The 11,504-nt window shown below is 51.5% G+C and overlaps 2 protein-coding genes across 2 annotated transcripts; one reads left to right on the plus strand and one right to left on the minus strand.

The window, feature by feature from the left end:
* Nucleotides 1-1,293: 1,293 nt before the first annotated feature.
* On the plus strand, nucleotides 1,294-2,232 carry LOC104158248 (transmembrane protein 121-like). The gene has a single exon (XM_009695847.1). The coding sequence runs from the start codon at nucleotides 1,294-1,296 to the stop codon at nucleotides 2,230-2,232; it is 939 nt and encodes a 312-aa protein (XP_009694149.1).
* Nucleotides 2,233-5,726: 3,494 nt separating this feature from the next.
* Nucleotides 5,727-9,812, minus strand: RRP36 (ribosomal RNA processing 36 homolog (S. cerevisiae)). The gene is made up of 6 exons (XM_009695858.1): nucleotides 9,685-9,812; nucleotides 7,618-7,684; nucleotides 6,664-6,768; nucleotides 6,467-6,541; nucleotides 6,241-6,358; nucleotides 5,727-6,027 (listed from the first exon to the last, which is right to left on the minus strand). The coding sequence occupies exons 1-6, from the start codon at nucleotides 9,810-9,812 to the stop codon at nucleotides 5,888-5,890; spliced, it is 633 nt and encodes a 210-aa protein (XP_009694160.1). The 3' UTR covers nucleotides 5,727-5,887.
* Between the last annotated feature and the right edge of the window lie 1,692 nt (nucleotides 9,813-11,504).

Raw genomic sequence — 11,504 nt, forward strand, 5'->3', positions numbered from 1 at the left:
ACCTGTGTCTTCGCTGCCTCCCTCAGCGTGCCAGCATGCTGCTGGGCCCGGGGATGCACGGCTGCGGAGGACCCCTGCTCCCTCGGCCAAAAAAAAAGCAAGGGTTCAGGTAGCTTGTGCCCAGGGTCCTGTGCCAGCAGTGTCATCGGTGTGTAGGGATGACCATGAACCGCGTCGCCTCCGTCCTGCTCCCAAGCGGTCAAGCGCTCCGCGGTCAAGTGCCACCCGCACGCTGCCCGCATGGCCCAGGTGTGGGTGAGCGGGCTCTGTGCGGGCGGCCATCGTGCAGCACCATGCCATGCAGTCAGCAGGACAGCTTCGTCCTCCATTTCAGCCAGGGGGGCTGGCTCCACTCCAGAGCAGCTGCCGAGCTGTGCTCAGCGAGGCCCCGGCTCCGTCCTCCCTCCATGTCTGGCAGCAGCTGCCTGCAGCTGCGCTTGGCCACGGGTAGGGAGCCTGACATCCCCGATGCCATCCAAGGATGCCTTTTGGAGACTGCGCTTTGCTCTGCCCCAGCCTGGGAAAGCTGAGCATCCGGCTGAAATTGAGGGCCTGTTGCAGAGCTCCCTGTATCCTGGAGCTGCGGGCTGGTGCTGCTTTTCCTTACTTTCAGTTTGTGGTGCTGGAGCAGGGCGGGCACAGGCAAACAGCTGTAGGTAGACCTCTTGGGGTGCGTGAGGCTGAAGGAAACTGAAGGATGTTGGGCCAATTTCTTCCCTCCCACCCCACAGGATAGACAAGGCTAAAAATAATCCTTTGCCTCATGCTATGCATGAAAATTAAGGAGACTAAAAAGAGGGTGGTCCTCATTCATAGCAGTTAAGGACCTGCTTGACTTAAAAGCATAGATATGGTCTTGTGTGCCTTGAGGGGGAGAGTATAACCAGTGCCACTGGCTGGGAAATCCCATGGAAAATAAGGCAGGTACCCTTCACAGTGGCAGAGACTAACCAGCGTGATGAGCTACAGGAAGAGGCAGAAGCACGCCAAGTGCTTGAAGGCTGTCCAGCCTGCTGCACCGCATCCCCATGGGTGGCCTAGGAACTGGGTTTCAGCCAGCATATGCCACCAGGATGGCCTGGCCAGGAGTCTCGGGAGCACTTTGGCTAGGAGCCTGCAGGTTTGGAACAATCCAGGCACATAGGATAGGAGAAGAGTCTGTGACCCCCCCCCGCCCCTTCTTTCAACCATCCACAGTTGTTGGGGAGAAGGGTGAAGGCAGAAGGGAACCCAAGGGTGGGGATGAGCAATGCCAGCAACTCTCTGATGGCCCTGCCTGTTCCCCTGTACAGGATGGTTCCCCCACCGCCTGTCAGCAAGCCCCACGTGTGCCTCTCTACTGTGCTTATCATGACCAGCCTTGTCCTCATGGATGCCTACCTGGTGGAGCAGAGCCAGGGCTCCAGGAAGCTGGGCATCTGTGTTATGGTGGCAGTGGGTGATGTGTGCTTCCTGCTGGTGCTCCGCTACGTGGCCATCTGGGTCGGGGCAGAGGTAAAGACAGCAAAGCGGGGCTACGCCATGATACTCTGGTTCCTGTATGTCTTTGTTCTGGAGATCAAAGTCTACTTTGTATACCAGAACTATAAAGCTGATCGGAAAAGCCTGGATCTTATAGCCCGCAAAGCGCTGACCTTGCTGCTCTCCATCTGCATCCCAGCCCTCTATGTGTTGTTGGTGGCCACGGAACACATGGAGTATGTCAGGACATTCAAGAAGAAAGAAGATCTCCGCAACCGCCTCTTCTGGGTCATTGTGGACATGCTGGACGTGCTGGACATCCAGGCCAACCTGTGGGAGCCCCAGAAGAAGGGGCTGCCGCTCTGGGCTGAGGGCATCATGTTCTTCTACTGCTACATCTTGCTCCTGGTCCTCCCTTGCGTGTCCCTCTGTGAGATCAGCATGCAAGGGATTGGCATCATGCCGCACCGGATGATGCTGTATCCCATGCTGAGCATGCTCACTGTCAACATCACCACCATCTTCATCCGAGGCAGCAACATGGTCTTCTTCAGGGACGCCCGGGTCTCCAGCATCTTCATGGGCAAGAACATGCTGGCCATTTGGCTGAAGGTCTGTACGTTTGTGCAGTACCAGCGGCACCGGCACCACGTGGCCCTAGGGCCGGACCTGGCCCTGCAGCACAGCACCCAGGCCCAGCCCTCCCCAGGGCTGCACAAGTCCCGGGACCAGCCTGCCTGCCCTGAGGAGCTGGCCCAGGACAACACGTGACAAGCCAACAGGAGCCACAGCCTGGCTGTACCTGCCAACCCGAGAGGGGACCACCGAGCTCCCCACCTGGACAGAGGGCAATGACCCTGCTTCCTCCCTCCCTGGGTGAAGCTGCTCCAGTCCCCAAGGGTCGCATGGCAAGGGCCCCCCCGTAGCAGCCTCCGTAAGGCCGCAGAGCAGTTTGGGACCTCAGCACCCCACCGAATGAGACGGGCGGCAGAGTGGAGGAGGCTAGGTTTGCCTGCCACGTGCCATGTCTGGCTGGGGCCGGACTGCCCCCATCAGTGCTCCCCATGCAGCTCAGGCCGAGAGGGGCTGCACGGCAACACTGCTGGTCACCTGCTTTGCTGCTGTGGTCGGCGCTGGCTCCAGCTCGGTGCTTGGCAGCAGCCTGCTCCTTGCTGCATCAGCCACAGTTCCTGTGCTGGGGGAGCAAGGTCTGGTCCTCTCCATGCCTGTCACCCCTCTCAGCCAGCTGCAGGCCTGGGTGGGGCCCAGAGGGGGTGACTGTCCTTTTTTGTATCTCCCTCTTTGTAATAAAAGACCTGAGCCCTGCAGCCTCCTCATGTCCATGTCCCTGCCAGCAGGCAGATTCCTCCTAGCTCCCGTGGATGCCTGTCCCTCGTGTGCCTGGATGTCTAGCTGCAGAGCACCGCTGGGGTGTGTGGGGAGGCTCGCTCAGTGACCATCCAGGCCTGGGTCGAGCATCCCAGGCACCTGGGTCTGAAGCGATTCCTCCTGGCCAGCAGTTGGGAGTGGAAAGGCCAGGTCCTTGTGACGAGTTTACACCAACTGGTGTCAGCCATGCTCAATGGGACACCGATAGCAAGTCCCCACTCCACCTGGAGGGACACCAGAGCAGGTCTGGCAGGGAGACTGCCGGGACAGCACTAGAAAGAGAAGGAAAATAACCCAACTGACTCCTCGAAGCTGGGAGGCCACAGGGAAGAGCAGCTCCCCTGGCAGTAGAAAGCTCTCTGGAGATGTCGGAGGCATCTCCTCCTGTCGGAGCTGGTGTTGCCATGCTGCTGCCTGCTCCAACGCCCAGTGCCACCACAACCCTGGCTGAGCTGGGCAACGCCCCAGGGCTTCCCCGGCTGCAGGGTACTGGGCGCAAGAGCTGTCAGGGAGAGACAGGCCAGTAGACTTGCTCACCACCACTAATGTGCTGAACGGAAGGAGATGACATCCCAGCAAAGATGTCCTCCTTGCAGGCAGGCAGGCTGGCCGGCCTCAGCAGGAGGGAACCGTTTGGCTCCAGAGAGGCAGGAGCAGAAAGCAGGACCACTTTGGGGGTGCACCAGGTTTGCTTCCTGCTGGGCAGGACCTACTGGGAGCTGGGGATGGGGACACATGGATTCAGGAAGGCCCTGCCAGCAGCGACACAGGGGTAAGCCACCTTCAGCCTGTCCAGACCCCACTCTTCCCTTCTTGCATTAAAAGTACAGGTGTGGGTTTGTTCAGCTTTGGATTAAAAATTGAGACCATAAACCAGCAGACCAGTGCCACAAAGAGGTGAGGACAGCCTTGGGCTTTGGTGCTGCCACACCACTCTGGAGGTAACTCTCCTCTGAAGGTACAAGGATGCGGCAGGCTCTTCATCCTACGTTGCGAGGCAAGAAGAGGAGGAAGAAGCAGCCAGGCACAGTGCAAAGCAATAAGCCACATGCAGGTTAAAGGCAGCTGAGGATTTCCATGTCTCTAGCCAAGCTGGCACATCCCATTTCTACCGCCTTCCCTAAAACCTGTCACCAGAGCAGAACTCGCATCACCCACAAGAGCTGCAGCAGAGGCAGATGCTTCAGCAACACCCTCAGGTGGGCGGGATGGAGTTGCTCATCCTTCCACTTCTTGCTCATTGCAAGGCCTTTCCCCGGGCCCCACGCACCAGCTGCCCACAACGCAGGGACAGGCCCAGCGAGCGCTCTGCCCTGCAGAGCTGAGGTGTTCTCCCAGCACATGCTCTGACCTGTGAGACGAGATCAGCTGGGTCACATCCACATCACCTCCTTGTCAGCACAGCCACAGGGAACGAGGGGCAATACGGGAGTGAGGAGAAATAAGAGAGCTGGTGGTAAACAGTAATGTTGGAGAGAGGCATTAAATCCCCTAAGTTCAAACACTTTTGACTGTAACAGCACCGACACTGGGAATAAAGGAAAACTGAGGTATTCTATTTCATACAGGATCAGTTTCCTAGAAGCTCCAATAGCCCTGTAGAGACCACACTTTGAGAAGCCAAGAAGAGAGGCAGCCCAATTGGAGAGATCCCGGGCAGCTGTACCCACGCAGTCAGCAGCATGCCTTAGCCGTGAGGAAGGCCAGCCGCATCAGGGGCTGCGGCCCATGCAGAGGGGTGGGATCCTCTCTCCTTTACTCAGCATTCATGACATGACATCCAGATACCGCATCATCCAGGCTGGGCACCCAGAAAATAGGTGGGGGTCTGTGGGGTTCTCCTTTCATGCGAGGCACGGACGACTCAGCACACCAATATGATGATCAGAGAAGTCATTTATTAATCAGAAGGCTACACTACCAGATGTTTTCTACCTCTATACACTCTCTTGCTCAAGCTCTGATTGGTTACAAGTACTGTTCACATGACTGTCATGCTTTTTAGAAAAGATTCAATAGGTGCTTATGCTGTGTGCAACTTCTACGTAAATCAGACACAAGCTCTTTGTCTTGCCTTGTTACTATGATTTTATTTCTTAATTTTATCTATCTCCAGTTCCCCTAGTATCCATCTGCTGTTCCACAAGTATCCATCTCTTGTTCCACAAGCTTGCTACTTTGTATAACTCTCTGCATTTTTCCCACATCTTTTTACATTCTCAAAATACCCTCCAGCTCATTGCTAACATAAAATGATCCTACAGGGGTCTTCTGGGCTGACTCCAGTTTAGGATGTGAAAGTTGTCAGAGGCTGGAGCACTGCAAGGAAAGGCTGAGGGAACAGGGTTTATTCATCCTCAGAAAGAGAAGGCTTTGGGGAGACCTTTCCCTCCCATCCCCCTGACCTATGACAAGGCTACTGAGAAAACAGAGCCAGGTACTTCACAGAGAACAAGACAATAATTATGGACTAAAACCAGGCAGGTTTCCTGGAGTAACGGGGGAAAAGAGTTTCATCTTGAGAACTTGAAGGAGTGGAGCAGAGGCCAACAGAGGTGGTGGCATCTGTCCTTGGACATTCCCAGACCCAGCTGAGGAAGCCCTGGGCAACCTTGTCTGAAGTAAGTGCTAGCCCTGCTCTGAGCAGGCACTGTACCACAGCCCTCCCAACCTGAGGGCCTTTCCCACCTCAGCTGGTGTCTGGTAAGACCTGGAGTAGAGCCAGCAATGCAGAGTAGGGCTCGTGCTCTCCTAGCTTAGAGGAAGAGATGAGCAGGTGCAAAGCCAGAGACAGCTGTCAACACCATGTGCATCGGCATGACCAACTTGTCACAACCCAGGCATGGTATAAACCAAAAGTGAAGAGGACATTTTAGCTACAAAAAGCACTATTTCCTTCAGTTCAGCCTCTGCTCTGCTGCCGTACAGCACCACTGTACAGTGAAAGGCAGATACTGGGAAGAGGGATGGCCATCTTCCAGGCCTGGCCAGGGCAGAGTGAGTCCCAGTGCCAGACAACAGCATGTCTGTCCAGCAGTCACAAGTTCTTCTGTGAGGGCAGCCGGCGCTTGTCTTTGATGGCATTCCTCTTCCTCTTCTTGTTCAGGAAGCTTTCCAGCTTTCCACTCCTCTTCAGCTCTGCATACTTCTCGGCTAGCTCCAATTTCCGCTTCTCAGCTGGAGAGGAGAAGGGAACAAGGTTTTAAACGGAAGCCCAAATCATCTCTCCCTCCCTGGCTCCAGGCCTGGCTTGTCCCTGGAGTACTAGCACTAGAACAATCCCTCCACAGCTCTGGGGAATATTAAGGACAACTTGCTTCTAGTGCTTGGAGTCCTGTCAGCAGTACTCCCTCTAGGTCTTCCTGCAGCGTGTTCACACTGACTACTTACATTTCTTTAAGAAGAAGGGTTTCTTTCCCTGCTTGGCCAATTCCCTCTGTTTTCTCTTCAAAGACAGCTCCCTCTCCCTCAATTTCTGCTGTTTTTTCTGTGCCTGTTCTTGCTGTGTCTGTACAGAAAGGATGGCCTGTGTCAGCAAGCATCGAGGCAGACCTCAGCTCACACATCCACTCTTCTAGTGCACTGCCTCACAGGAGAGGAGCTGCACTGAACTCACCATACGGTTCAGGAGCTGCTGGAGTTTCTCCTTCTGCTCCACGTTTCGGCATTTTTTCAGCTGCTTCTGAACCATCTGAAGAAGAGAGCAGAAAGCTGCGTGACTGCCTGCCTGCCACCTCCACTGCAAAAAGCCTTTGCGGAAGCTGCCTCTGCCAAACAAAGTTCTTCTGGCCAAAGACAAGCACACAGCATCACCTCTTTCTCCTGCTTCTTGATGCTGTCCAGGAAGCTGTACGTCTTCATAAATATTTCAGGTTTATACTCTCCAGACAGGTCATCAAATCGAGGGTCTCTCTGGACCTGAAGGCAGGGAAGGCAAAGGTAAAAGCTGTGGCCAGGATTATGCTGTTAATAGCCTGCTTACTCTCCTTCCACGGATCAGGCCCTGCCATTTTTTATTTTTTTTTTACTAACGATATTATGCACCCACCATTGAAAACATCTGCAGTTGGCAAAGACCGAGTCCAATAATCAAGGTGGCAGTCCCTCACAAAGTCGTCATGCCTGTATCGAGTCTACCAAGCAACAGGTATTTCCATACACAAGGCTACCACCGAGGAGAAGCCAATTCAAGGAACAGCAGTGTGAGTGCTGCCTCTATACACCTGCAACTCCCAGACCAAGAGCTGGCTGAATGCGTGTTGTCAAGGTGATGGCTGTGGGAATTCAAACCTATCTAGATTTTCAGGTTACCTGGGTCAGGTCATACAAAAAGAAAAACAAAAAGAGATCTCTAACTGTGGAAATTAACATATTAAGATGATCTAGCAATGAAAAGTCAAAGTTATATTCACATTAGAAACTAGATGGACATTGGGACTTCCAATGTGATTAGTACTGAACAGGGACCATAGCTTGCAGTGCAATTCTCATTGCTGGCAGCCATTACGTCTTTGAGAAACACTTGGGTCTCAAACTTTCAAGTTACTCCTCAAGTCGTGCACTATGCAGGGCAGCAAGTTACACAGAGAGCAGCCACGCCTGCACCCAATCTCTTGTTCTCCCCAGGGAAGCACTAGCACTACTTGGCGCTCACCCTGTCCTCCAAAACCAGCCTGTGTCACCTTCAGCAGCCCCATTACCGTGTCTGTGCCCTGTCAGCATCACTAAGGGAAGTCACCTCCTGGGCTGGAGAGGTGAAGTACCCACCTTCTTTGTAACAGAGACGACTTGTCGCAGAAAAGGTACAGGCTTCTTGGCAGACATCTCCAGTGGCCTGAAAAAAAGACAAATATGCTTAAGAGGAGCAGAGGACAGCATGAGGCCCAGGCTAAGATGTCAGGAGGTTAGCCAGACCCTCGGGAGAACATCACGGCACAGTGCCAAAACAGCAGACTCTCCCACTTAATCCTCACCGTGATACCTACAGAGAGAAAAAGAGGTGACTGGGTCAAGGGCCAGACAAGGCTAGACACAACCAAATGATCTATAAATGCCTGGCTAAAATGATCCTACGCAAAACTTGATACAGCCCCACCGCATCAAGTGAAAACCCACCATCCACATCAGTAAATGCACCGTACTCAATTATTCCTCTCCATGTTTGCATTCATCATGCAAGAACCCTCTTTTATTCCTGGCCCACCAACTTGTCTGCTCTTGACTAATATTTACACTGAAAAGTGAGACCAAAGTTGAGAATTTCTGCACTGACCTGGTAGTTACAAAGAAAGGCCAGGCTCAGCGAGAAAACATACCATACCACAGGTAAAGAAAAGGTCAGCCCCCAGGAATAAGGACCATACAACTTATGGTATATATCCCCAAGAGAGACTTCACAGTGAATCAGGACCATGGTGACAGCCAATTAAGTGAAGAAGTTCTCCTTGCAACCCAGGCCTTTAGAGCTTTAGGTGTACGAGGGGGACACAGTGGAAAGAGGGAGAATGGGGAATTACTCTCCTTATATTATCATATTACTTGGATGCTGTGTCCTGCAATTTGTCAGTTCATCAGGTAAGTTATGAGAAACATGAAAAAAATCTGTGAACCACCCGCTGAGAGTATCCACAACGTGGGCATTATACCCACCATAACACCAGGGCAGGAACATAAACAACCCCGCAGGCGTAAGTCCTTTTTCCAAAACCTGCTTAGGGCAGTGTTCAGTGTATTTTCATATCTGCTGATATGGCTGCACCTCTGTACAATGCTCTTGGGTCAGCTTTAAACAGCATTGCTGAAGCCAGCTCAGTTCCAGGGGATTTCCCAGAAGTTGTGGGGTTTTTTGTTTTGTTTTGGTTTTTTTTAAAGCAGCTCACTTCCATAACAAAAACATGAGGGAAACAGCATGTGGGATTTACAGCAATGCATCACTTAAAGGATTAGGGGAATTAAATAAAACCCAGAATTATGCAAACTGTGTGGCAGAAATAGAGACACCGTGTGAAGATGTTGCACTACACAAAATCCCTCAGACACTTGAGTAAAAGGTAAAGCAGAAACATTATTCTAATCAACTGTTTATGGCAGAAGAAACATGTATTCAGCAGAGATTCAGAAATAGGTTAGGGAATGCCAATGGAATACCAGAGGAAACCTGTTCAAATCACTTAAATATGACTGAGTACGGAAGACCAGCGAACTACTGCAAACAAAGGGTAATGGTGTAACAGTTGTTACCAGTGGGGGCCTGTGGAGGATTGTAAAGAGAGCCGGTATTTTTTGTTGTGTTGAATACAGGAAAAAGGCTGTGACGATAAGTACCACAGAGAGGGGGGAAAAAAGGAAAATCAACACAGACAAGCCACAGATGAGACAACAGCAGAAGGATGAATGAAATTCCGGAACAACTGGCTGTCACTGCAACTCCTGCCTGGCTCCCGATGGCCGAGGATGCTGATAAACTGGGAAGGAGTTTAGAAAACAGCAGGGTTAACTATTTCAGGGCCCAAGGGACACAAGTAAAGCATTATCATACAGTTTAAAAGAGAAGCATACCATGCCGTGGGATAAAAGTGCCTTAATATAGAGGATATAAAGGAATTGAGTGCCAATTTAACTATCCAGTAACAGGTGGCTTATTAAGAGCTCTGAAACAGCAACAGACCATTCCCACACGGAACACTATAGCAAAAGGCATTCTTGCATAGCACATTAAAGGAGACCTACACCAGCTCCAAGGCAATGGCAGCACTGTGAGGAGCTCCCAGCGTAACTTCTGGAGTGCAGAGAGGACACATGCATGTTTTTCCGATTGCAAAAGAACCTCGTTACCCCTTTTTGCCTTGTTGCTGCTTCATTGGAGCTTTGGTAGATTCTGCAGTTTTCTTCCCACCGGTCACCTGCTTGGACACTCTCGTTCTCGTATCGCTCTGCACCCGCAGTAGTTCCTCAAAAGACATGTCAGATCGATCTGGAAGAGAGTACAGGACACACCTGAACCAAACAGCTTCTCAAGGCACTTCCCACCTCCAAATTCCACCAAGAAGCACCATCCCTATGCAAGTGCAGAAAGAAGCCTCTGCATCTCTCAGCCTTTGATTTCTCTCTCATTAATCACTGCAGTCTTTAGCATTAGAATAGCCTCACCCTCTCCCCAACATGTTTTTGCTTCTCTCTTCACTCAGTAGCATACACAAGAGCAGTTCAAAGTTTTTACCTAGTACAATGAGCGGTACGAGCTCCACGCTGGGCTCTATTTTGACTGTACTGCAAATTCTGAGGAGTCGCCTCTCAGTTCTGACTCTAACAGACCGTTCCTGTCCCACCGCCTTTAAATGGGCATCTTCACATCTCTCGCACCATGAGACCAGCCAGAAGGTGCAGGAAAACCAACATGGCCTGTTCAGTCTGTCTTGTTAATACTCGAAGACAGTCTCTCCCCCCTGCAAGACCACCATAGCTCTGCCCAGTCTGCAACGAAGCGATTCCCATGGCACAGCCACCTCAGCACCCCGGAGGCCCATAAACTGCTGAAATCCAGATGTTCAACCTTCACCATCTCACTACCAATAAGGAATAGCTTATAGCCTGACTCACTGTCGGAAGAACAAACCCCCACAACACCAAAAAGCAGTTTCATATTCTAGCCCTGCCGTGAGCTCCCCACAGTGTTATTTACATGTTGTGTTTCATAAAATATTCCTTCTCTCCTCTGACTGCTGACTAGAAGACCAACACAAGCACAAGAAATGGCAAAACCAATTCTACTCAAAGTGCCAATGAATGCACAAGATATTCTTCTGGAAGTGTCTGTTGCTATGTTTCTTTAATATCTCTCAGTGATAGCAATCTTTAACACTTCTTATAACCACCATGGAAAAATATTATCAACAATTCTTTCTGGATTTACACCTCTGGGTTTTCAGATCCAGCAATCAGAAAGCACTTCTTAAGGCAGCACTTGGACCTGCTCATCCTGTTCTCCAGACGATGGTAGGGGCAAGAAGGAACAGGAGGGTTTGCATCGCCTCCCTTCTGAAAGAGAAAGTCTTGGCAAACATCACCTGGGTGGCATTTGCCTGCTCAACACCTCTGAGCGGTGACAGGCACAGGGTCTTTCTAAGCCTTTGCAATACTCTGCTTTTGGCACAAAACACCCCAACTGTGGCCTAGCAAAACCATTCACATCCTGCCTGTGATGGGCTGACCCTGGCTGGAGGCCAGGTACCCCCCAAAGCTGCTCTGTCGCTCCCCTCCTCAGCCAGACAAGGGGGAGAAAAATATAATAAAATGCTCGTGGGTCGAGATAAGGGCAGGGAGAGATCACTCAGCAATTACCATCATGGGCAAAACAGACTCAACTTGGGGAAAATTAAATTAATTTATTACCAATCAAATCAGAATAGGGCAATGAGAATGAAAAACCAAATCTTAAAACACATTCTCCCATGCCTCCCTTCTTCCTGGGCTCAACTTCACTTCTGATTTCTCTACCTCCTCCTCCCTGAGTGATGCAGGAGGACAGGGAATGGAGGTTGGGGTCAGTTCATCACGTGTTGTCTCTGCCACTCACCCTCTTCCCCTGCTCCAGCCTGGGCTCCCTCCCATGGCAGACAGTCCCCACGGACTTCTCCAACCTGAGTCCTTCCCAG

The sequence above is a fragment of the Cariama cristata genome, unplaced genomic scaffold (genome assembly GCF_000690535.1).
Source record: "Cariama cristata isolate BGI_N322 unplaced genomic scaffold, ASM69053v1 scaffold3400, whole genome shotgun sequence".
Taxonomy (NCBI): Eukaryota; Metazoa; Chordata; class Aves; order Cariamiformes; family Cariamidae; genus Cariama; species Cariama cristata.

Excerpts from the sequence above, each read along its gene's own strand:
- RRP36 (XM_009695858.1), bottom strand. The coding sequence starts at position 9,812 with ATGTCTTTTGAGGAACTACTGCGGGTGCAGAGCGATACGAGAACGAGA. Across the intron at positions 7,685-9,684 it reads CAGCAACAAGGCAAAAAGGG|GCCACTGGAGATGTCTGCCA; the intron begins GTAACGAGGTTC and ends TCTTTTTTTCAG. Across the intron at positions 6,769-7,617 it reads TCGTCTCTGTTACAAAGAAG|GTCCAGAGAGACCCTCGATT; the intron begins GTGGGTACTTCA and ends CCCTGCCTTCAG.
- LOC104158248 (XM_009695847.1), top strand. The coding sequence starts at position 1,294 with ATGGTTCCCCCACCGCCTGTCAGCAAGCCCCACGTGTGCCTCTCTACT.